Below are 26,143 nucleotides of genomic sequence, written 5' to 3'. Positions count from 1 at the left end.
TCTTTGACCAGCCCCTGACTTGTGTCCTTTTCAGTTATGTAGTATTCAGCACGATGACCTTGATCTTAAAAACCATAACAAATTTATATTTGTTAATGCAAATTCACGCAAAGTCTAGAACGTTGCTTTTGGTGTGCTCAGAGGTAACTTGATTTCATTTATTTCTTTGTTAGTTCCTTCACCATGCAGGGTAGCACAAGAAGAGTGGGCATCATGACTGACGTCCACCGACGGTTCCTCCAATTGCTGATGACTCATGGAGTGCTGGAGGAATGGGACATTAAGCGCTTGCAGAAGCATTGCTATAAGGTCCATGACTGTAAGTATCATTTCCCTGGTATTGTGTGGTCAGGGACGAGTGACATTGGTATAACGTCATGTATCTAGTCAACCTATACTCCTGACCTGGGCATTCAGTTCTCTCAAAAACTCCCATCAGCCCATCTTTGACTTTTTTGTGTTCAAGTAAATCTGACATTTAGTGCAGTACTAGGTAAGACTTGGCCTCTGAAGCAGTAAAGTCAGGGTTCACACCAGGCCTCTAGCACCTTCTCCAGCCTGAGTTTCATCACCACTGAAATGAAGATGATTAATTGTACTTGACACATTCTGTGGTTGGAAGGGTTAAGAGACATGATATGTACAAAACACCTGACATAGGGAAAGTGCTCAGTTGGCTATTGGTAGTCAGGGCAGCTTAGCATAGTGGTTAAGGGCACAGCCTGGGAGTTGGCCATACCTGGAGAAAGTGCCTTTCCTGCTCTGTACCGGCTGTAGGCATTTGGGACATCTTCCCAGTGGGTTGTTTGAAGGGGTGAATAAGATAATACACATGAAGCACTTAGAGACAAGACTTGGTGTATACTAAGTTTTTAGCAACTGGAGGTAGCAGTAAAGCAACGGGATCAATGTTGATAGATTGGTAAAATCAATATTGGTAGGGTCTTACTGAGTTGAGTGTCAGTATGGGTAGATTTTGTTGAGTGAGAAAGAAAGTTTATAAATCATACTTGTTGTATGGTGTCATTGTGTTAAGTTTTTTTAAAACTTAATGACTTATTGTTCATGAATACGTACATCTGCGTGTAAAAATATAAAAGTGGACTAAAAGGATATGCAACACACCCATGAAGTGCTTGCCTTTGGGGAGAGGAGGAGAGAAGTAGGTTTGTCACCAGAAGTCAAAAGACACTGTATCCTATTTTGTTCTTTTATTGACAAAAAAGACTTGAGGCATTATTAGTTTAGTCTAATGGTTGTCACTTTTGATGAATGGGAATATAGGTTTTTTTATTCTGTGTTTTGTCTTTTTTGTCTATATTTTTAATTTTCAAAAAGAGAGTGGAAAAAACAGAGTTGAGCCAAGCCGAGAGGGTAAGGAAAAGTTTGGGAGTACCCAAGTAAAGGGGCACGAGAAATGGTGCCATGTCTGGAGAACTGCCATCTATGGCACGAGGGATGTGTGAGTCAGATAGGAGAGAGTGAATACAGAAACAAGTCTTTGTTTTCATGATATGCAGAAGAAGGAGTATGGGGAGGGTGGCATGTTAGAGAAGAGAAAAGGAATGAGCCACTGGTCTGTTGAGGTGTTCTGTGGAGAATTCTGGAAGCTTTGGTGCACATCCACAAATAAAAGCTTGACAGGTTCTACAGTAAGGAAACCTGCTTACCTTTGTTAATCTTGTGTATCCAAACTTAATTGACCTACATAACATACTTTGGGAAACCCTAGAAAAGAAAATATGATGTGTGGGAAGAGAATAAGTCTTTTTGGTGTGTCAGTTTATAGATCCTGAAGAACCCATAGTATATATACCATAGTAGTGTTTCCTTTTTCTTTTAATTCTGTAGAAAAAGCAGACCTCCTGAAGGATTTGAAATAGGATGTGACATAATTAGTTTGGGAACTCTCCTTCTGGTGAGAACATACCTGCTCTGATTGCCTGCACTATGGTGGACAGTGTCTTTGTTGAGAACCTTCTTCATGGAAAAAGAATATTATACCTGTCAAGGTAGCTTCTCTTGCTCTTTAAAAAGTACAACAGGGCTTTAAGCCTACCCCTCAATATTCTCCAGGGATGGGCATAGCAGGCTTTTCTTAACCTTTTATTTACATAACAATTCATTCCTTCTCCCATTAGTATGTTATACGCATGTGTGTCTGGGATGTGAGTTTTATTGATGGGGAAGTTTTGTAGCTCACTTCAAAGAGCCATACTAAGATTGAAAGTGTTTTTGCCTTCATTTGACCTTTAAAGTTGTTATGATCTAATTTAGGAAAGTCCTGTAGAATGTGTCTAGGAATTGACTTATTCTCACACTCTATATACCATTTCTGCACATCAAGACGTGACTATGGCTAGGGTAATCAGGATAGAACTATTGTATGCTTTCTCTTATCTTGCATTTGAAAAAAAAGGTTGTTCACAAGCATTATTCTTATTTGAGAAGTTTTAAACAAGGAACAATGGAAAGAAATGATCTAAAATTAAGTAAATACTTACAAAATCCAATGTTATCAATCTCTTATCTTTTGAAGAGATGCCCAGGAAAGGCCCCCTTACCAACTAGAAACATTTAGTTTCTAAAAGACTTAAAAACAAAGGAATAATTGAAAGTGCAAGTTACGCTAATTGCCCTTTTATGTGGGGTTTGTCCAGTTTATCAGAATACTTTCTGTTCTGGGCTTTGGTTTGAGTTCTTTTCTTACTGTTAGTAGGGGAAAACAAATTCCCAAGTCTCTGGACTAATGAATTTAGCTTTTGTTCTGATGTTCTGGTGGAAAGCCTTTCTGAATGGTTCTGGGACCTTTGTTCTTAGTGCCCCTTAGATTCTGTGCCAGGGTTTGGGTATATGCATGTGGTTGTCCAGCACAGCCTCCTGAGAATCTCATGGGTGCCAGGTCTCTGTGCTAGGGACTGGTGGCTTCATCTTGGGTCTTGTGCGTCATACGGATACAGACTCAGATGATTCCAGTAGAAGTTCCCTGATGGAAGTAGGCACAGGAGGCCTATAGAGTGGCGTTAAGAAGACTTGGATTTGAAGATTTCCACTTTGGACTGAGATGGAGTGATAGGGATCAGTTTACCTTCTGTGTGAAATGTTGGGTTGGCCAAAAAGTTTGTTTGTTTTTTTCCGTAAGATGGCTCTAGTAGCACATAGTTGTCTTTAACTTCCTTCTAAACAGTTTTGTTAGATTGTATTGTGACAGCTGTCATATCAGCGTGCATTTTAAAAAAACTTATCAAAATTGGTGATTTTTTGTGTAGCCATTTTAATATTAAAGATGGAAGGAAATACACAACATTTTGGCATATTATGCTTTATAATTTCAAGAAAGGTAAAAATGCGACTGAAACACAAAAAAAGATTTATGCAGTATACGGAGAAGGTTCTGTGACTGATGGAACTTGTCAAAGGTAGTTTGTGAAGTTTCATGCAGAGATTTCTCACTGGACGATGCTCTACAGTTGGGTGGACCAGTTGAAGTTGATAGCGATCAAATCAAAAAATAATTGAGAACAATCAACATTATACTATGCAGGAGACAGCCGACATACTCAAAATATCCAAATCAATAAAGTTATTGGTGAAAATAAAAAATGTGTCTTTTATTTTATGGAGAAAACCATAGGGACTTTTTGGCCAACCCAATAATTAAAAAATGGACAGAATATATGAAATACTGGACATTAGTCAGTGAAGGACAGTGATCGTTTGACAGATAGGCAATGAGGGATTTTTTCCTCTTGACACTAAATACTTTTTGTTTTTTCTAAAACCACCTCTCCAATTCTCTGGACACCAAGCTGGATGTCCAGTAACTCAATTCAGTTTTGACACTGTCTACCTGCCGTATCAGATCCCACAAGTTAAGGGGGCTCAATCCCACAAGACTACCCCTACTTCAAATGCCTGTCACAAGTCCTGGGCCACCCATACTTCTATGACACCCTCCTCAGTTTCCATAATTTGCTAGAATGGCTCACAGTTACCAAGAAAACACTCTACTTACCTCTGTGGGGCCTGATGCAGCAGACATTTCTTACAGAAAACTAAAGAGACCCTAGGGAGCAGGCCATAAGTAAGATACACAGGACCTTTGGGCTTAAAAAAAGGACTAGTCAACAACTATCTGCACAGAGTTTTAAAAGCCAACAGCTATTTCTGATAAAAACCCTTAGCAAAGTAGGAAAAGAAGGGAACTTTCTTAACCTGATAAAGGGGATCTATGTAAACATCATACTTAATTGTGAAAGACTTAAGCTTTCCCCGTAATAGCAGGAGCAAGACAAGAATGTTCATTCTCACCATTTCTGTTCTAACCAGTACACTCAGGCAAGAAACATAAGGAAGAAGTAGCTCTTTCTTTTCAGAGACTTGATCTTCTATGTAGAATGTCTGTTGGAGTTTTCACAAGAGCCACCAGAATTGATAGGTGAGTTCAGTAAACTTGCAGGTATAACATCCCACTTCTACCCACTTGTTTAGTGTCTGTCGGTATTTCTTCCCTAAATTCACTCATTCTTTAATGGTTGCCAACTTGCTATGAGGGACTATTTACACTCTAGCACCAACATTTTGTAATTAATTATGCTGTGTTGTTTTATTTTAACTTTTAGTGGGTTTTTAAATTATCTGTTGTCCTAAGGTCAAATTAGGTAAAATATCTAAAATTTTAGATTAAAAAAATTAAGATTTGAACCCTGGCTGGTGTGGCTCAGTGGATTGAGTGCTGGCCTGCGAACCAAAGGGTCACTGGTTCCATTCCCGGTTAGGGCACATGCCTGGGTTGTTGGCCAGGTTCCCAGTGGAGGGGTGCTCGAGAGGCAACTACACATTGGTGTGTCTCTTCTTCTCTTTCTCCTTCCCTTTCCCTCTCTAAAAATAAATAAATAAAATCTTAAAAAAGAACTAAGATTTGACATTATTTTATTGAGCAGAATAAATAATATGATGTTCAGGCCACAAAACTGTTAACTTAAATACATATACCAAAAATGGATTAGTGAACACAGTATCAGGAACATTGGGGTTTGGTAGATATTTTCTGTTTTGTCAAACCTTTATCTGCCTTCACCCTGTCTTTGTTTGTCTCATGCTGACTTACAGGACTATAATTACTTGGTTGTCTGGGTGCATACTTCAGGACTGGTGCATACCAGTATGCTGTGTTCGTGTTTGGTGAGTCACAGTGATATTGGTGACATCTTGGGTTAGTATTCCATCTTAGTGTCTGCAGTTTTATTTATAAGTACTTTTCTCTTTCCAAGGAGGATTCAGTGATAATTAGAAGCTGGCTCCAAATAATTTTCTTCCTACTTTTAATGATTTTAGCGCACATTTCTCCTCCTTGGCCATGATGAACAGTTAATAAGCTTACCACAGTCAGGGCCTGCTTGCCTTTCCAGTTAATCAAGGGCAATTAGGTCTCTGATCATAACTGAAAAGTGGCTTAAAATTAGCATGAAAACTAACATCTAAAATGTTACTTGGGAACTTCCGGTTAAGATGGAGGTGTAGGTAAACACGGCTCACTTCACACAACCACATCAAAATTACAACTAAAACATGGAACAACCATCATTCAGAACCGTCAGAAATTGAGTTGAATGGAAGTCCGACAACTACAGAACTGTAGAAACTGCATCCATTCAGACTGGTAGGAAATGGGCTGGTCCCTCACCTATGTGTGGTGGATAAATATTCAGGAGGGATATGTTGGGAGTGAGGAGTCCCAGCCCCACACCAGGACTCCCAGCCCAGGGTTCTAGTGCCAGGAAGTCCCCATAACTTCTGGCTGCAAAAACTAGGGAAGATTGAGTTGGTGGAAGAAACTTCTAGAATCCCAAACAGTTCCTCTTAAAGAAATCGCAAGTGGACTTACTCACACTCCCTCTGAGCTCCAGCACTGGGGTAGCAGCTTGAAAGGCACCCAGTGGCATATAGGGAGCAACTGAAGTGTCTGACATCAAGGCGAGAACTGGGGGACAACCTTCTACCAGACAGAAAGGTGGACAAAGGCCATTGTTTTCTGAATCCAACCCCACGCAGAGCCACAGAAGCAGCAGGTGGGTGCCATATATGAGACTCATCAACCTGGCTAACACTGTTTGCCTTGCCTTAGAGATGCCCAGAGACCCCTACCCACCCAACTTACTGGCCCACCCAAGCTGTTAACAGTGGCTTTTCCATATGAATGGCTGGTCTTGGCCCAGGTTTCACAACTTCCTAAATCCTCTCAAACAAACAACAGCTGGCCTCAGTGAGCCCCAGGCCCAGAACTAGCAGCCTAGATTCACAGCTTGGCTTCACCTGGAAATCTCCAAGCCCACCACAAGGAGCAGTCATCTCAGATTGCTTATAATTCAGGCAGGGCGGCTCCTGGCAAGACACAGGTGGGGGCTGATCTTGGCCTGTACCACCTGGGAAACCCCAGGGCCAGCACACCCAGTGGACAACTACAGACCATGTTGGAGCACCACCAGCCTGTCCCTGCACAGCTCATCCTCCACAGAGGGTGGAGTTTTGTGGTCAGTGTTCACAGCCAGTCCTTGCACCTGAGTGGCCTGGGTAAATGCCTCCCATTGACCTACCAACAGCAACTACAAGAGGAGGGTGTACTCAGCCCACAAGAAGAGTATAATTTTGAGTACGCAGCTTGAGTGGTAGGGGAGGCTGTACCACTGGACCCACAGGACACCTACTACATTAGGCCATACTACCGAGACATGGAGTCAAAGCAGCTCTACCTAATACGTAGAAACAAACACAGGGAGTCTGCTGATATGAGGAGACAAAGAAACATGGCCCAAATGAAAGAACAAATCAAAACTCCAGAGAAAGAACTAAAGAAAATGGAGATAAGCAATGTATCAGAGGTAGAGTTCAAAGCACTGGTTATAAGGATGCTCAAGGAACTTAGTGAGGACCTCAACAGCATAAAAAAGATCCAGTCACTAGAAAGATACACTAGTTCACAGGTGGCAAACACAAGGCCTTCGAGCCAAATCCGGCCTTCCTCCTTGTTTTATCCGGCCCAGCACCTTGTTTCTACCCGGCGGCAGTGCCAAGCTCCTTGCCCTTACTTAAGGAGTAGTTACATTTATAGTCCTAAATTACATTCGGCTCTTTGAAGGCAACCTCGAGGCTGATGTGGCCCCCATGAAAATTAGTTTGACACCCCAGCACTAGCTGAAATAAAGAACAATTTACAGGGAAACAACAGTAGAGTGGATGAAACCGAGAATCAGATCAATGATTTGGAACATAAGGAAGCAAAACCACCAATCAGAACAAGAAGAAAAAGAATTTTAAAATATCGAGGATATTGTAAGTATCCTCTGAGACAACTTCAAGCATTCCAACATTCACCATCATAGATGGGCCAGAAGGAGAAGAGCAAGAATTGGAAATCTATTTGAAAAAGTAATGACAGAAAACTTCCCTCATTTGGTGAAGGAAATAGACATGCAAATCCAGGAAGCACAGAGAGTCCCAAACAAGATGGATGCAAAGAGACCCACCTGAAGACACATCATAATTAAAATGCTAAAGGTTAAAGATAAAGAGAGAAACTTTAAAGCAGCAAGAGAAAAGCAGTTAGTTACCTACGGGGCAGTTCCCTTAAGACTGTCAGCTGATTTCTCAAAAGAAACTTCACAGGCTAGAGGGATTGGCAAGAAATATTCAAAGTCATGAAAAGCAGGGACCTACAGCCAAGATTGCTCTACCCAGCAAAGCTATCATTTAGAATCGAAGGGCAGATAAAGAGATTCCTAGACAAGAAAAAACTAAAGGAGTTCATCATCACCAAACCAGTATTATATGAAATGTTAAAGGTAATGTTAAATGATCTTCTAAATGTTAAATGATCTTCTTTTTCCTTATATAAGAAAAAGAAGATCAAAACTATGAACAATAAAATGGCAGTACATATCTGTCAACAGTTGAATGTAAAAAACAAACTAAGCCAACAAGAAGAACAGAGACATAATCATGGATAAGGAGAGCGTTTTGATGGAAGCCAGATGGGAGTGGGGTGTGGGGAAATGGATGAAGAGGTGTGGGGATTAAGAAGTACAAATTGGTAGGCACAGAATAGCCACAGGAATGTGAAGTACAGCATAGGAAATGGAGTAGCCAAAGAATTTATATACATGACCCATGGACATGAAGAAAGGTGTGGGCATTGTCTGAGGGAGTTGGGGGTGCTGGGTGGAGGGGGACATAGTGGGAAAAATTGGAACAACTTTAATGGCATAATCAATAAAATATAATTAAAAAATAAATTTTAACTTCAAATATAAAATGTAACTTGGATTTCTCAAGATATGAAATTTTATAATAGGCAGTTGTTATAAGCTTAGGCAGGAATCTTGGGGTTTAGGAAGCTTTGTAGCCACAACAAAGCGAATGTTGCGCTTTCACGTATCTGGCTCCTGAAGGACTAGATATGTCCCAACCCCAGCCTGCTCTTGATGACTTTTTGCAGCACGAACCCAGGGTGGGTGGGTCCTCCCAAACAGGGAGGGTATGTGTGAGTAGGTGAGAGGACTAGGGATGAATACTTCAGTAGGAAGGAACTGGCAGGAACAGTGAAGCCATTTTTTAAAAGACACAGATTCAAATGAGGGATTTGGGAAAGTCCTTTTATAAAGGAAATCTTACCTACTTCACAGAAAAGTTGTGAGGGTTAAACAGGGGCATTTCTGTTCAGTACCTGGCTGAGTACTTCCTGGTGTATGTTCAGCATGTACTACTTCTGCCCCTTCTGTGCCCCTCTCCGTGTCGTCTAATTCCAGATCCTGCGGATGGGCGTGGGGGTCGTGACTATCAGAAGAACCATAATGTTGGTAAATAGTGTGATAGGAATGACTGCAGACCACAGGGCCGTAATTCTGGTGCTGGGATTTCCTTAAAAAATCCAGAAAGTGTGCTCAGCATTTCCAAGTGGAAAGAAAGGGCCAGTGCAGGTGCTGAGATGAGGGAGCTTTGCATGTGTGAGCCACAGTAGAAGGCCAATGCGATCAGTGTTGAGGGTGCAGTGGGAACCACACAGGAGTGTTGCAAAAGGTGATGGAGCCACCAGTGGCTTGCAGGGGTGTGTGTGTGTGTGTGTGTGTGTGTGTGTGTGTGTGTGTGTGTGTTGGGACCTGGCCCTGCTCTGGCTGCTCTGGAGGATAGGTATAGAGGCTAGAGTGGACGCTGGGAGACTGTAGGAGGCTGTTCCATACCCCGGGGTGAGGGGATGGGGCTCAGAAGAAGACTGTAGGGAACTGGGGAAAAGAGGCTGGAGTCATCTCCTTGACAGTACCACAGGCCGGCACTCACCATTCAGCAACCTTTCCAAGGCCTGCTGATAACAGGACACTGAGCCACGTCCTGTCTATAGAAAGCGGGGAAATAAGTGAAGACCCCCTAAATGAGAACAGGCCAAGGCTATTTATGCAGAGCTTGCTCCAGCAGGGAGTCAGCCATTTTCACTTGGGTTTTAGCAGAAACTTGAAGGCAGGCAGAGGAGTGGGAAAGCTTTATAGTGGAAGAAATGGGAAGCTTCAGGTGTGCCCTGATTGGAGGCTTAGGGAAGCTGCAGGTGGGCCACCTAGAGGCAGGATATCTGTGATTGGTTAAGGAGCATATTTGGTTATCTCTGGTTGGTCCTAAGTTGGAAGGAGGGAAAATTTAGGGAAACTGTGAGTTATTAATCAAGTCTCGGTCATTTTGAGCTGATTATTACAGAGGTTATTTAGATTCCTGGATGGTGGCAGTGATCTAATGTTTTACAAGTGTGACTTAGAGGTAGCTGGCTGGCTTCCTTGGCGGGTTACTGTAGACCCTGGGTTGGTTGCCTGGGCTGGTTGGTGCAGAGTGTGGGTCAGAGTCCTATTTTCGTATGTGGTCTACCCATTATCTGTTAGTATATTCAGGCTCCAGAATAAGTGTGACATAGTTGTTCCTTTGAGTTATTTACAGTTTAGCCTGTGTGAGAAACCACATCTACTTATCTGGTGGGTCAAGGAACAGAGTGGCCTCATTAGTCACCATGTCTAATTGGAACCTGAAAGTGTCAGCCCACATGGAATTTGAAAGTTGGTGGAATGTCAATGCTATCTAGCTTACAGGTAGTTTGTCCTACAGTGTTTCTAATTTTTAAAAATTAAGTACCACGTTTTAAAAAAAGCCAGCGAAGAGCTTAGTAGCTCTGCTTCTCCACTTCACCCACTGTGCCTGCTGTGGTCTGCCTCTGGGCTTCCTTCTTGGTCTCTAAGCATCTGATTTGTCATCTCAGCTTTGCTGAGATAAAATCTCAGGGAGAGGAAGCTTGTACAACAGGGATAGAGTGATCTGCTCTGGTTTCAGGGCAGGCAGCCATCCCCTGCAGATCCCCTCTATCAGCAACTTAATGTTCCCTGAAGTGGATGGGTGTGGGGGGCTCCCACTCATCTCAATGGGAGGTGGACCACCTGATTTTGAAGGGTGAGACAAAAATGAAATGCACATTAACAGTATAAATAGTAAAGTTCTACTGAAAGTAGTTTAGTTTTCTGTGATGACTCAGATTGGACTTCAGGACTCGGCTCTGCCTCTGTGCCTTCATGATGAAGAGTTGGTGCTGCTCTGTTGGTCACTGGAGTGCTGACCAGCAGACCTCGGACGAGATGAATGGTGATAGGTGTGTTTCCTGTGCATATAGGGGCAGTGTATGTCCCTGTCACCATTCCAGCAGTGTTGTGGGTTTTAGGGCCTGTGGCTGAGATGCAGGAACTGTACCAAGTACTGTAAAGTAACTTTTATGCACTGCTGTTTGAAGAAAGGTCAAAGAGTAGACTTTCTAACTGAAATAATCTTTTTTTACAATGATATCTTTATACTTGGAAACAGATCTCTAAGCAATAGATATGAAAACAGTCCCTTATTAAAGCCCATTCCCCCTGTACCATCAGAGGCCTGAGCTAACCCACCTTGTCACAGGGCACTGTCATTTTTCTATTTTTGATTCAGACTCCTGAGGGTTAGGTGTCAGGTTGTATTTTTGTTGAGCACTGAAATATTTTTTAAGCTTTTTTTATGGAAAAAAGCCAAACAGAGAAAGTAGAGAGAATAATAGAATGAGACCCCAAGTACCCCTCACCCAATTAAAATGATAACTCATGACTAATCTTATTTTATTTGTATTCTAACCTACTTCCCCCCATATTATTTTAAAGTACCATATTTTGCTGTACATAATGTGCTCCCATGTATAATGTGCACCCACGGTCTTGTGCGCAATGTTCACGGGATTATTATACCCATAGCATATAATCATTATACCCATGTATAATGTACATCCTTATTTTTCCCTCAAAAATTTGGGCAAAAAGTATGCATTCTATATGGCAAAATACAGTAATTCTCAGACATCATTGCACGTCTAAATAAGAATTTTCTTTTTTTTAAATGCATGCTGAAGTCCTTTTGTCACTGCACCAAACTAAAGCCCAGACATCTGATCTCTGTCCAGACTTTGTCTCTTACAGGCCCTGTAATTTTGGGTAAGTCTTTAACATCTGTGATCCTTGGTGTCCTCTTTTGAAGAATGCACTGTGCCACGTCCCGGCTTACCTCTGTGCTGGTTCTTGAAGGTCTGATGAGATTGTGAGGAAGCAGAGCTGTAACAGAGTGAATGATGTGCAGATGTAGAGAATTACTTGTCTAATGTATTTGCCACATGAAAGACAACTCTCCTCCCTCCATGTTCTTCTCAGCACTGTTCTCCAACCATACTTGGGAAATGCCATTGTCACCTCCCATCTCTTCACTCACATATCTGAATTTTGAGAGAACCATTTTCCCCTGGATATTGATACAAAAGCCACAGGTTGTGAAGTTATCTTTCTGCGGCCCACTGTCCTGTCTCCCAGCCTTTTCCATCTCTGGGATCTGCTTTCTCAGGCCTGAGGTGTCGCAGATCCCCCGTGTGATCCAGGGCCCGGGCTGCCCCATCGTTAGCATCACATTCATCAGGGCCCCCCAGCTGGCCCCATCAGATGAGAGGGCTGTCACAAGGAAAGTTGGCCCACAAGTGGTTTGGTCCCCTGGGGTCTTATTTTTTGCTGTTATTTCCTCTGCCTAAAAATAGCATTTCCTATCTGTGATGCCTAGTTTGGAACAAAGCTATTTGTTGTTCAGAAGTTAGGACAGCATACTTCCTGATTGCCTGCTGCCCAAGAACGCGATGAGCGCTAGGTTCTAGTACCTATGGAAAGCAGGGGTCCTGATTAGTAAGAAGAGGTTTGTTGGTTGAACTAAAATTTTATTTTATTTAAAAAATTTTATTTTAAAGAAAATGAGATAAAATGTATAAGAGTGTACAGAAGAAAATCTCTCAGAATAAATTGAACCAATCCTCGACCCTCAGAGGAGGAGTATCCCATTTTGTTCAGTGTTCCCTCAGGCTGTTAAGTGCCTGGAGTCGTTTTTTAATTGTTCCAATGGAAGGACATTTCCTGCTAGAGAAAGTGCTGTCCTATCCTTTAGTTCAGCTCCTCCTGCAGCAGTGTGTACTGAACCCCTGGGGCCTGGGCTACGTGGGTGATTGACTGATCAGGGCCACGGGAATGAGGCTGTTGGCCTGGGCCCAGCTTCTGGTATGTGTCCTCGGAGCGCAGCCCTCTGTCTTTAGCACTGCTTCTGGTGTCTTTACCAGGCACTGCCCAGATACTTCCATCTTTCTCTATACTCTGAGTTCCTCTTTGTGACTTTGAAGCTTCAGCGCCTGGCTCAGAGGATGTAGATGTGACTGTGGTGGGGTCTTACATAGGGAATGTTCTCAGAGAACACTGGCTCTGCTCTACAGAGGCTGTGGCTTAGTGCCAGGAGCTTGGGATCTGGAGTTGGGAGCTGGAGGCCTGAGCTCCGTTTCCAAGCTGTAGGAAATTTGGAGAAGTAATTTAACCTCTCCAAGCCTCTAATATATAAATAGGACGTTAATAACTCACCTTATGGAGTTACTGTTCGTTCAGTGATGAGGTGAACCAAACTAATAAACAGTGCCCAGCACACAAGGTGAATTACAGCCACATACTTGCAGGCTATTGTTTTCACCTAACAAAAAAAACTTCACCACAGCCCACAAGACATGCCCAGGTATAGCCTGCTTACAAGTAGAGAAAACACAGGTGGCACCTCTGTGTTTGCATCTAAATATCTCTAGACCCTTGCTTGGTTCAAATATGGTGCTAAGTGTTGTGGTTAGGGTGTCTCTTTGTTCTCTGAGAAGAGGCACATGTGATAGGCCCGGGGCCTTCTCCCTTACTTCTTGTAGCTGCATCTGGTGTTACTGACTGTAGGTCAGTAGTGTCAAGGGACCCAGCCTCTGATCCAGCTACACCTGCAAAACCTCCCCTGATATTTTGGTACTTACATGAAGTTTGTAGTTTTTTCTCCATTGGTGTGGGATTCGGAAGGGGGAAGTGATGTTATTAATTAGTTCTCTGAAGTTCTTAATGTGGTAGAACCAAGACTAGAAATGAAATAGTTACCTCTGAATTGGGTGATCCGGTTTTTATCTCATACACTTTATCTTGAGCGTGGAATCATAGATTATTGGGGCCAAATGGATCCTTGGACGCTACTTTAGCCCAGTGTGCCCCTACACATTTGCAAACTTTAGCCTCTGGACCATGAGGGGCAGACACAAGGGTGGGAATGGGAAAGAGCAGTGAAAATTAGCTGCTCTGAAGATGGTACTGGAAGTACCAGTCTGGTGTAAGCTTGACATTTAATGGACATGTTAGGGATCTTGTTAGCAAGCATGAGACCCCAACTATGGCCAACTTAAAAGGGAACATGTTGGGAGGCTACTAGGAAAAGGGACTGACTGTTGGCTAGGTAAGGGCCAGGCTGGGAATTGGCAGGAACCAAGGGGCACAAGGGCTCAAGAAGCACAGCTGCACCTCATGGCCAAAGCCACATTCCCCCCGAAGTAGCTGGACTGGAACCACCTCCAGCCCTTCCCTTTGCCCCTTCCTCAGATTGAGACTGTGTCTGATAGGCTTGGCATAGATATTGGGTCCATTCCTGGCTGACCTAAGATCTGGCCCCTCAGCTTCCCGCCCTCTGGTTCTTTGGATATGGTAGTAATTATCCCATCAAAATCACACATGTAGGGAAAAGACAATTTAAAAACAGCAACAAAAAAGCTAGTGTCTGGTTAGGGATGAAAATGGCTGCTAGGCAGCCAAATGTCACCAGATGACTTCAATAGTAGGGCAGCCAGGTTTGGTAACTAGAACAGTGTGTGTTGGGGAAGGCAGTGCTTGAGCACTGTGGAGGACAGAGCACGGGGACTGCATCTAGTCTGGTCTGGGAAGGCCGGTATAGGAGAGGAGATGTTCAGGATGCCAGAGAATTAGAGCCTGGGTGGTTGGAGCCAGGGGTGGTGGTATAAACAGGGTTGGAGGGACATGTCCTAGACACGTGTGGAGTTGGAGGTAAGGCGATAGGTGTTTGCTGGGCCCCCACAGAAAGGTGGGGCAGGACTGGGCTGGAGCCCACATGCCATTGTCCCCATGGCGCTGTGCTGCCTCTGTTGCCGCCAGAAAGTTAAGTTGGTAGGGGAGTGTCACTGAACAAAAAAGAAGTTTATTCTCAGGTAGTGATTAAAGCCCCTTATGGCGCAGGGTGTCTGTGACAAACACATTTAGTGTCAACAGTGAAGAGCGATATGGCCCTTGACGGAATCTTGTGTGGTAGGAGAGAGTCAAGATCGAGGGAATGTGAGTAGATGGCTGATATCTGTAATAAGTGAGGACAGCAGCCGGAAGTGGGTTTTTTCCTTAAATGAAAATACAGTAAAAACTGTATTTTGAAATACAAGGCTGGACAACAAACCAGAGGTAGTGGGGAGAGAGGAAAGTGCAAGGTCCTTCATGTGCATGAGGTGTCTGGAAAGTCCGATGTATTAGAAAGCTTTTGATCTGCCCCCAGAGTGCACTTTTCTGAGTGACACCCAGCAGAGGCCTTTTTAGTGGAAAATGTGAATGATCACTTTCAGAGAGAGGTGGCACTTGCCACTGTGTCATATTGCGTGGACAGGAGTGGTTCCTGCCTACGAAGAACCCTGTCACTCAGTCAGTGAGAGGTGGTTCTTGAATGCCTCAGGTTCCCAGGGTTGTGTGCTTTGCAGGTGGAAGGTTTCCGGCAAGCCGAGGGCACAGGCTTATGCAGAAAAGCCAGGCCCACACTGCAAAGAGATGTTCTGGGTGGCATAGAAGAGGAAGAGCATTCAAAAGCACTTTGCACTGGGGCCAGCAGAGAACCTTTCTTGGAATAAAGTGCCATTAGAGTTGGCTTTCATAACTAGTAGGCAGAAAGGAGTGAGAAGGAGGGAGGCATTTCAGAAGGAAGGACACGTGAGCAAAGGCACGGAGGCAGGAAATGTGGTCGTGTCTCTCTCCTCTGATCACAGTTTTTCAGCAGGTGTGGCTAAATTTCATTGTCAGGCTACTGTCATGATTTTTGTCTATTTCCTTTATGTGACTGACCTACATGGCCTTGCCTTCCTCTGCCACCAACGTATGCAAGGAGCTTAGAAATACCCTTCTCTGTAAGAAGTTAAACACAGATAGAGTTTAAGTGCCCTGGGATGACCTCCCTTGGTCATCAGCTTGGTAGGTAAACTGCTAGGCCTTTTTCCTGCAATATTGTTTTGTTGGTTTTATTATTGTTTTTAACATAAGTAGTATCATATTTCTGGTTTTCTGCTGTTGTTTTCCTCAGTGATTTTTTAAAGGCACAGGTCTTTTGAAATCAGTTATTTAAATAAGTGAAAACAGTGATACGGACTCTTGGTTTAAAAAAGTATCGCAGTACAAAAGGTACCAAGACAAAAGGTGACCCTGACCTTCCTCTGCTTCCATCTTGGAAAGGCTCCCCATTGCCCACAGGAGGGAGGTCACACATTCCCCCAGCCCACAGGGCCCTGTGCCATCTGGCTTCTGCTCCTGCTGCAGCCTCATCGGCTCTCCTGGTCCTTCCTTTCTCCCAGACTCTTGGCTGTACATTCACTCCAGGCCCCTGCAATTCTGGGTTGGGCAGCCCTGCCTTGGGCTCTGTATGTCCCCCTCCTCTGATGGACTGATGGACCCTGTCAGTGGTAGCAGCACCCTTATGGCCTCTGGGATGTGCTCCTCCTGTTGGCAATGTGGAGGTGGGATAGCCCCTCCACAGCACAGCTGCTGCTCATGTGCCTGGTGGCATGATGCTGGGGGTGCCAGCCCCTTCTCTGCATCTGGGAGGAGGATGCTAGTGCCTACCTTGGAGGGCTGTTGGCAGGGTTGATGAATTAGTGTGTGAAGAACGCTGGGAACAGGGCCTCTCCTGTTGGGAGTGCTCAGTGTGAGCTGCTGTTCGTACCCCTAGCTGTTGTTCCTCACTGTTGCACCCCTGTGGCCCAGCACAGGCTGTGAGTGTCCAGTAAATGTTTGGGTGTCAATAACAGGAGGCAGGAAACGAGATATACCGGACACGTTTATGAGAGTGTTCAGGGACAGAAGCTTCATGTGGCCACCTGGGATGAGGCGGGGGAGTTGGGCTGCGATGTGTGCAGCAGGAGGCAGCAGGTTCTGGGCACACGAGCGTGTGCGAGGTGCTGTGTGGGGACTGTAATGGGGCAGTAGGGAGCTGTGTGGAAAAGCAGGCGGGTGCTGTGGGGAAAGACAAAGACCACAGCAAGCTCAGATACCATTTCCCAGGGCCTTTCTACCTCACAGCACCCTTTGTCTCTCTGAATAGTTCAGGGAGAAAAAAGCCACATTCACCCAAGAGGGCAGGGACCTTTGCCCATTTCTAGCTTTGCTGTCCCTTTCAGTTTTATGGGAAACAATTTACCTTTGTTTGATGAAGCGCCCTCCCCCCTGCCCCTTCACATTTTGCTTGTTTATTTCCAGCCAACGCTCCTGTGGAGAAGTTGGAGGACTTCATCAACAACATTAACAGTGTCTTGGAGTCACTATATATTGAGATAAAGAAAGGAGTCACTGAAGATGATGGGAGACCCATTTATGCACTGGTATGTGCCCGACAGAGCCCTCTAGTGGGATTTGGGAGGAACTGGGACTGAGACAGCTGCCCAGAACCTTCATTGGGAAGAAGGAGGGTGACCCACCTCGACAAGGGCTCTGACACAGGGGGACAGACACTGAGCCCTGCCTCCCTGACCCAGCCCACTTTCCATGCTCATCAGGCCTCTGGGGTCTATAGTCTCTGTAGTGCCCTCTACCATTACCAGGGTTGGGGAGACCAGAACCTGTCCCTGGACTCTTGTGCTCAGTCCTCACTTGACTGCACCCTAGGCATGGAGGGGGATAAAATGCTTTTCATTTGGAATAATACATAGAAGCTGTGAAACGAAAATGTGTTGGGAACACAAAGGACTGAAACCCATTTGGGGTTGCCTGTTTTCAGATTTTCCCTCCCAGCTAGGGAACAAGGTGAAATAGAGGTGGGAGAAGCTGACAAGACCCTCATCCTTGGCTAAAGAACCGCCTTAGGCCAATCAGAGGAGCTCAGGCTCATACCAGCCAGGCTCACACTGAGAGAAACTCCAGCCCAGGGTTTCCCAAACTCTACCACAGCAAAAAGGGTTGTGGAGTCAAATATCTATGGAAATGTTGGTTTAAATAGGTAGATCAGATTTCCTTACTGTGTTCTCAGTGCTTTGTGCACTTGAAGCTCCATTAGCATGCAGACAAGTTTTCCAAATTTATCTGAGATTGAAAAATATTGTACAACTTTTGGAGTCCTCAGATCTCTGAGAATTAGATATGTTGACTGAGCTAAAGACTTAAGTCTGTAATATAAGACTGGTTACCAGCCTGTCCCTGTGGCCCACAGTGCCTGAACATAGGTGCTCAGCGACTGGCAAGGGGGGTGAAGTGCATTAACTGACAGTTGAAGGGCACAGCTGGACCATCATGCTGATTTATTTTTTAGGTGAATCTTGCAACGACTCCCATCTCCAAAATGGCCTCAGATTTTGCAGAGAATGAACTGGATCTGTTTAGAAAGGCTGTAAGTAATAGTAACTCCCATCAGCTGAGCTTCTTATGGGAAGCTTTTGCCTTCATTATTAGAAATGGAAACTGCAGTCATCGAGGGTCACCATTGCTGCCCAAGAAAGCCCTTTGCAGGGGTATGTCAGTGAGCGCCTCACCCTGAATTTATAGCTGCCCTGTGATGGATGGGGAGGTCGTTGAGGCTGCCTGAGAAAGAAGGGCTGGTCCAGGTTTGACCCCTGAATGAGCACCCGGCCTTAGGGGTGTGCGATGCAGGGGAACAAGTGTTACTACAGGGTACTGGCAGTGCAGTTTGGGACCAGCAGCAGGTGCATCACCTGGGAGCTTGCTAGGAAGGCCTCATCCCATCCCCACCCAGACCCTTGAATATAAGTCTGGGTTTTAACAAGGTGCCCGCTGATCCATTGGCACATTTACACTTGAGCGGTGCTGCTCTGCCTACCCTGCTTCGGAGCTGCTCACTTAGCCCTGTTTTCATTCACCTGGCTGAGCACCTGAGTAAGAGGGGTTCTCAGCCCTGATGCACATAATAACAACTGGGTAGGTAAAAATAACTTTGACATTTGGCCTCACAACAGGTCTGTCGAATCCAGGTGTTTGAGGACAGAGTCCTAGAATCATTTTTCTAAGCCTCCTCTGGGGACAGTTAGCTGCAAGCCTGCAGAACCAGCCTCTCAGACGTCCGACACACCTCATATGTGCCTGTCAGCCTCTCCTGGCCTGGGTGCTCAGTGCTTCTGCAGCTCCCAAGCTTGCTTTCTTCCCAGCCCACCCTGGCTCTGCTTTCCTGCCTTTCCTGGCTTCAGCTTGCCAGGCTGGCCTGGCCACCTTTGAGTAGGATGGGTACCACTTCATTTACTCATTCATTCAGTTCTCAGCTTCTCCATCTTCAGGGAAGTAGAGACACTAGAGGTGAGGTGACCTTCCTGGATTTGAGGGCATTGAGAACATTAATTTGGGGTGAGATTACAAGAGGGATGAATTAGAAGGAGTGAACCTGTGTATGCCTTTTGATGCATGTGATGATACTATTTTCCTGAGGATTGTGCCAGTGTACAATTCTGCCTGTGATATGAGTAGTTTTACTGCCCTTCTCCCTACCAGAATTAGTAGTATTGCTTAAAACTTGTTTGCTGGTTTAGTAAACAAATGTGATACCTGCTGTTTCTTCCAGTTGGAACTGATTATTGACTCAGAAACTGGCTTTGCCTCTTCCACAAATATTTTGAACCTGGTTGATCAACTTAAAGGCAAGAAGATGCGGAAGAAGGAAGCTGAGCAAGTGCTGCAGAAGTTTGTACAAAATAAATGGCTGATTGAGGTACTCTGTCTCATGGTGTCCCAGCTAGCTTGGATCACTTTTTAGAATTAACAGTAATTTTTCCTCCAGAACCGTATTGTATCCAACTGATGTCTGTTGAGCCTTTCGGGTCCCTTCTATGCTTTGATGCCTACAATGGCCCTGTAAGGAGGATTTGGAGCCTTCTCTTTCCTCATCTGTTCTGTCCAGGGGGCCACAGGCAGTGGCAGAGCTAGGGCTTGTGCCCGGGTTTGTAGGCTCCAGGATCTGAGCCCTGGTCCATGGACTGAAGCAGTGTGTACAGTGGTTAGGAGCACAGTTGTAGCGTCACAGTTGAATCGTGGTCTGGGTGACCTCGTGTTCTGCGTCTGTAGGAGGAAAGTAATAGTATCCTCCCCAGGGGTGTGAAGGATGGGAATGAGTGGTGTGTGTTAAGTGCCTGGGGATGGGCTCCCAGAGGAAAAGCGTTCATTGCCACGGTCATTACCGTCACGATGAGGATACGTAGACAAAACTCTTGGAGTGGAGTGTGGACATCTGTGAAAGGACCAGACTGCAGGTTCAAGTTTTTAGACATCCCATGTCTTCTATTGACTGGAGCAGAACAGACATTTCCAATCTTTTTCCACAAAAGGCACCTGTGTTTCCAATAAACCCAAGCTGGACAGGCTCAGCTCTTACCCAGTTTACCACAGCGCCACCCCATCTGAGTGCCTGTATCTGTGCAGGACCTGCTCAGGGTACCCCTCAACTTCCCCACTTGGTGCTCAGGCCAGGGCCCAAGTCTGCGGCTTGTGGCTGACATGATTCTTTACTTCCTTTTCAGGGACAGCGTGCCTCTGGTAGTCACAGTGACAGTGTTTTGAGTTACTGGTCTCTTAGGGGGTGGGCTGCCCCTGGCAGTCTGACTGCAAATGGTCAGCTTCTGAGCTACTTTCCTGATGGGAGGAAGATGGCTGGAGAGGTCATGGGTGGCAGGAGGTCCTAGTGAGTGCCAGGATCTCTGGGCACGTTGGTACACATGATGTCCTTGGGTCTTCCTGGCCACCCTGTGATGACCAGGAACCCCTTCCCTCTGTTTTTTAGCTGAACAAACCGCAGCTCTGTGGTCAGGGTGATGTCCCACACCCAGCAAGTGGCAGAGTCATATTTAGGCCCCAGTTTGGCTGACTGCAGCAATTGCTTTGTCACAGTCTTTCTTTCTCTCTGGGGTAGATTTGGCAATATGGGACATTGTTGGGTATTTGGACTATAACTGATCTCACTCTGTCCTCGGACCAAGCTCTTCAAGGCGGGGGCTCCGAATTCCTTACATTGTACCTTGTCTCACCTGTGGTTACTTGGTAAATGCCGAATGGGTGACTGGGCGGATGGGTGCAGCTCCACAGGGATGGAATTTATTTAAACTTAAAAAATGATACCAGAAATACTGATATTCATAAAGAACATATTGAAGCCATCTGTTATCTCACCTGTGAGAGCTACCCACTCCACCCTCCAGCACACTCTTTGCACCCTGCCTTTTCCTAGGAGTTAGCAAGCATGTGCAGCCCGTGCTGGCATTAGCACGTCACAGTTACAGAGATTTGTGCCCGACTTTATTGTTGGGCTTGCCCTGTGCCCCAGGCCTTTGCTGCTCAGAGAGTCTGGGCAGTAGGGGAAAGAACATGCCTCTAGGGTCTGTGGACTTGAGCTTTGGGTCCAGGCTCCTGACTTCTCTGTTTCTTCCTTAGTACAATGAAGATGCTGGAGCCGCCTTCTTCAGAGGTGGCTCTGAGCTCCAGTGAGACGGTGGGTTGGAAGTTCTCTGAGAGGCCAAGTTGAGGGAATGCTGCAGAAGTGAGCGTGAGCCTCCCGCCACCCAGAGCCCTCCTCGTGACCCTTGTGGGGGTCCTCTTGTTGACTGACCCTCAGCCTCACGTGTACGAAGGAATAAATCGGTGGGAGCAGTGGGAGGTGCCTTCAGGTTCCTCCTGGGACCTATGCTGCTTACCCCAACTTTTGGCAAGTGGCTTCTCACCCCCACTTGTTTCCCATCTGAAGACTGCAGACGTTGATTGCTGTCAGGTATTTTTTCATGAGGGTTGCTTTCTAAACTGGTAGGCAAGGTGAGGGATGCCCTGAGTCCTGTGGCACTTTGGAGGGACAGTTGGGGGCCTGTGGGGTAGGTGCTGGCTGGTCCCAGACCAGCCTTCCTGGGGGCAGCACTGTGATCAGAGGTACTGCATCTGAGTCTGACCCTCAGCCTGTCACAAGTTGGACCTTATACAGACATATATATATGTGGGCTTATTGCCCCAATGGCACTTCATTCATTATGCCGGGAGACTCTAGTGCCTGGAGGGCCCTGGTCCTATGCCTTGTGCAACACTCCATCTGGCATGAAGGTGCTGGGGTGGCTCTGCGGCCTATCAGAGGCCCAGCGTGGGGGTGGTCAGATGCAAGGCATTGTTGTGAGGCCCAGGCACCCTGCCTGTCCCTCCGTGTGACAGTCCCACAGGACTGAGTAGGATCATGAGTGAGAGGCACAGGGCACAGTTTCAGGCACATAGTAGATGTTTAGTAAATGTGGCATGAACCTGACTCTGAACTGGAACAAGGTCTACTTAGTCTTCCCTCAGATGTTTATCATGGGTTGAGTACTGGGCCGTATCAGTGCTGGGGACACAAGAGACAGCAAAGCCAGGCCAGCTCACTACTCTCAGGGGCTCATGGTCAGGGGAGAGACCAGAAATTAGGCATCTCACTGAAATATCGTACTTTGCAGATAGAAAGCAACATGATTTTATTGTAACTTTAACAAAGGAGCCTGCCCTCAACTGAGGACACAAGCAGAAGGCTGTGTAGGAGGCAGCTGGCCTTGAGGGTGGGAAAGATTATCCAAGGCTCAACCAGCAGCCTCTGCAAAGGTCCTGTGCCCCTGAGGGGACATGGTGTGCTCAAGGGGCTAAGGCCAGAATGTGCTGAGCACAGGATTGAGGGGCAGTGGGACACAATGAGCCTGGGCGATGGGCACACAGGGGACTGGTTCTTCAGCCTAAGAATGGGGGGCACCCTTGAAGGGTTAAGGCAGAGAGGGACAAGGCTGGTTTGCCCTACAGAGATCAAGTTGTTGGGGAGGGTTACAAAAGGGCAGGAGTGGTCTGAGCACAATTAGGAGGAGGTGAAGGTGGCTGGGGTGGTGGCTGTGGTGAACGTGGGCACCATATGGATCTGGGAGCTTTGGCAAAAGGAAGAGCCACAGGACTATGCTCACAACACCTGAGAAGCACAGCGCCCCTGCCCACCCTGGCTGGCCTGACAGGCTGCAATGCTGTATGCTAGTGCCCCCCACTCATTCTCCCTGCTCCCTGCAGCCAGCTCTTTGGCTCTGACACTCTGTACCCATGTGCCCTGTCTCTCCTCTGGGTTGTCACTTGGGCCTGCTGTTGGTAGTCTGGGGTGGAGTGAATGCACTCTCTGGGCTTGGCTACACTAGCCCACCATTTCCTCAACACTCCACGTGGGGATGGAGGCAGGAACCAGGGTGGGCATGGTGTTTAATGTCAGAAGGGGGAGAAACTGCTCTTGCTTGTTGTAAAAATTAAAACGTAACAGAAGTAAGGAGCCCTTGGTGATAACTCAGGAGGCTTCAGTCTTCAGTGGCATCTCTGGGCAAGGCCCTTCCCTTTCCCCATCAGGGAGAGGCTCAGCTGTAACAAATGTGATTAGCAGATTCACATCGTGTTCATTGGTTGACTTTATGAATCAAACTTACTGGGGCTTCGGTGCCATTGGCCTCTGAACTGGGTCACCCTCAGCCCTCCTCTTTCCTGTAACTTGGTGACAGGGCAACTGAGCTGTCTTTCCTTGGGTTTTCCCACATTTCCTGGCTGGCCCCACCACCAGTGCCACACAGTGTGACTTGGGGCCTGTCCCTGCCCCATTTCCAGCTTGGTCTATAAAGTGACAAGGCTGGAAGTGATCTTGGGTGGTCCCTGTGGAGACTCCAGGCGGCAGTGCTGGGAGGTACCTGGTTTGCTTTCTGAGAGGTGGGGGTTGTCTTGAGTTCACCCCTTGGGGAGACTGCCTCCCTTCCCGGCCTCAGTGTCCTCATTGTAGGTAGGCTGTGACTGCCTCACATGTGGGCTGCTGTGCAGATTTGTGACCCACATCTGTAAAGGCACAATGTTGGGGTTGGGGGTCCTTGATTTCCTTTCAGGTCTTTGCCTTGTTCCCACTTGAGGCTCTGCCGAGGGGCCAGTGTGGACCCCTGTTGGCTGGGTTGGTGAAAACCTGCAGGGGTGAAGGTGTCCAGGCCTCCGCACCTTTCTGGGCCTTGGGCTGTGGGAGTGCAAAGGGGACAGGGTACCTAGCAGGAAAGGGCCTGAGAGACTGCCGCCTCCATTGTGTCCCTGCAGAAGGAAGGAGAGTTCACCCTGCACAGCCGGGCCATCCTGGAGATGGAGCAGCACATCCGGGAGACATACCCCGACTCTGTGAAGATCTGTAACATCTGCCACAGTCTCCTTGTCCAGGTACCACATGTGGGGCTCCCCACAGGTTTGCCTGGGGGCTCTGTGGGTGCCTCAGAACTCTCTAGGGCCAGGCCTCTAGCACTACTGTCACCTCCTCCGATGTGAGCCGGTAGGCCTGTCCTTGGAAGTGTCTGGGATGGCCACACAAACGCACTGCCTCTCCCCCTCCTGGCCCTGTGTTGTAGTCTGAGGGCTCTTGACTGTGTTTTTCTCTGGGAGGCTGTCAGCAGTCTACTGTGCACCTATGTTATCTTGGCGGATGTGTGGTGAGCATCTTTCTGTGTCAATTGCTGATTTCCAAAGTCATCAGTTTTTCATGGTTGACTTTTGTAGGGCTTTACAGCAGCTAGATGTTAGGGTTTTTTCTTTTTAACTTTTATCTTTTTGCAGTGGTAACTACACTGTGATGAGTCTCTTTGCAACTACTCCCTTGGGTGTCTGGTGATTGCTTCCTTTGGCTGAATTCCTGGAAGTAGAATTTCTGGGTCAGACAGTGTATGTGTCTTTTAATTTTTTTGTAAGTGTTTGAAATACATTGCCTAATGCTTTCTGAAAAGTTGTAGCTTTCCTCGTGCCCACCTGCAGGATGCGAGAGCCCACATGTGCAGGGAGTCCGATTTTCAGGGTGGCTTTGATGCTCAGCTGGGCTTGGCCAGCTACCACTGCCTGCTGTGGCCTTCAGAGTCTGCTGCTTCATTTGTCAGAATTCTTTAATAAAACCCACTGCACTAGGACTTTGGGGTTATTATCATTATTAATCTGGGACTTGGAAGACAAAAATACATAGCCTGCTGGACAGTTTCCTGAAGGTTTGTGAGCACGTAGGTGTGTACAAGGCTCCACAGCCGTTGTCTTCCTTGTTTCAGGGTCAAAGCTGCGAGACCTGTGGGATTAGGATGCATTTACCTTGCGTGGCCAAATATTTCCAGTCAAATTCTGAGCCGCGCTGCCCCCACTGTAATGACTACTGGCCCCATGAGATACCAGGTTGGTGTCCCCGAGGTGCTTGTGGGCTCTCCTGGCCTGTGGGAGGGGCTGGGCTGGCAGAACTAAGCGCAGGGCCTGAGGACGGGCGCTTGGCACTGAGAGAGCCCTGGGAGATGGGCTGCTCAGGCAAGGGCTCCATGCGTGTGGGGTCAGCATCAGCAGGGCCTGAACCCCCACGTTGAAGCAGCTTCTGCAGTACGTGAAGGCTGACTTGTTTGCACAGTTCAAAGGGCTCACTAGAACCCAGTAAAAATTCCAAGGCATGTGAGACCTGGTCAAGACAAAGCTTTCTCCCCAGCAGCAATCAGGAGGGGGAATGAAAGTGGTATCCACAGCTCCCTCAGGGTTGTGCATCTATAAACTGGGCTTGTTCTACTGTCGTCACAGGTGGGGAGGAGGGTTAGCAGTGAGGAACATTAGAAAGAGGACAGGGTCCTGGGAACATAAGATGTAGCTGCAACATGAGCTGTGGAGTGCAGCCAGGCCTGCCACTCAGTTTCTTCTTGGCCTTTTCTGTGTACAGAAGTCTTTGACCCTGAGAAGGAGAGGGAGGCTGGAATCTCCAAATCAAACAGAAAGTCCTTGCGATCCAGGCAGCACTAGCTGGTGTGCTGCCGCAGGCTCTGCTGGAAGAGATGTCAGTGTTTCACGTTTCACCTGAGTCACCTTCTCTGTGCTTTATTTTCACTTATTAGCAGGTTTCAAATAAAACTTACTGAACAGTTGCTGCACAGTCTCCATCTGTGTCGTGCACTTGTCTGTGGGGGTTTCACATCATGGCTGTTTCCTTTCCTGGAGCTCACTGATAGTGGGACCCCCCTGGGTTGGGTCCCAGCAGGTGGTGTCAGAGCTCCTGCACTGTCCTTGCTCAGGGTGACCTTGCCATCAATCTCTAGCTTTGGTTATGTGTCTCACCAACACTGGCCAGCCTGACCTCCCCACAGTCTGGACTCTCCTTTGGCCCATGATACAACTGGCCTGAATGGGCATGAGGCCAGCAAGCTGGGCTGAAGGTGTGCTGTCCTCACTGGGCCCTTCTGCCCGCCTCAGTGACTGGCGGCCCTGCCCATCATTAGCTCCCCCAGCCGGGAGCTGGGGAGTTGGCCTAGAGGCCTCCTCCTCTCTGGCCTTTGGCATCAAAGCTGTCACCACACCTGTGTAGCCTACCTGCCAGGTGGCCCTCAGCCCCACCACTGCTACCTTGGGCCAGGTCCCTCCCCAGCCACTTCTCCGCACCAGCTCCTCACTGCTCCAGGCTCCAAACTGCCCACCTCCTC

General features: G+C 46.8%; 1 protein-coding gene across 2 annotated transcripts in view; it reads left to right on the top strand.

Annotated features, from left to right (window-relative positions):
• Positions 1-25,591, top strand: part of NSMCE1 (NSE1 homolog, SMC5-SMC6 complex component) — a 34,635-nt gene extending 9,044 nt beyond the window's left edge. The window contains exons 2-8 of one of the 2 annotated variants that reach the window (XM_053926305.1): positions 174-319; positions 16,935-17,056; positions 17,980-18,057; positions 19,237-19,383; positions 23,763-23,879; positions 24,746-24,866; positions 25,390-25,591. In XM_053926305.1, coding sequence (XP_053782280.1) covers positions 184-319; positions 16,935-17,056; positions 17,980-18,057; positions 19,237-19,383; positions 23,763-23,879; positions 24,746-24,866; positions 25,390-25,469 — 801 coding nt within the window. In that variant the 5' untranslated portion in view covers positions 174-183 and the 3' untranslated portion in view covers positions 25,470-25,591. The remainder of the gene's footprint in view (positions 1-173; positions 320-16,934; positions 17,057-17,979; positions 18,058-19,236; positions 19,384-23,762; positions 23,880-24,745; positions 24,867-25,389) is intronic. The other variant, XM_053926310.1, reaches the window with a different exon arrangement.
• The last annotated feature ends 552 nt before the right edge of the window (positions 25,592-26,143 follow it).

This window comes from Desmodus rotundus, chromosome 1 (assembly GCF_022682495.2).
Source record: "Desmodus rotundus isolate HL8 chromosome 1, HLdesRot8A.1, whole genome shotgun sequence".
Taxonomy (NCBI): Eukaryota; Metazoa; Chordata; class Mammalia; order Chiroptera; family Phyllostomidae; genus Desmodus; species Desmodus rotundus.
Note: the sequence above shows the minus strand (reverse complement) of the source record. Positions and strands in the feature narration are given on the sequence as shown.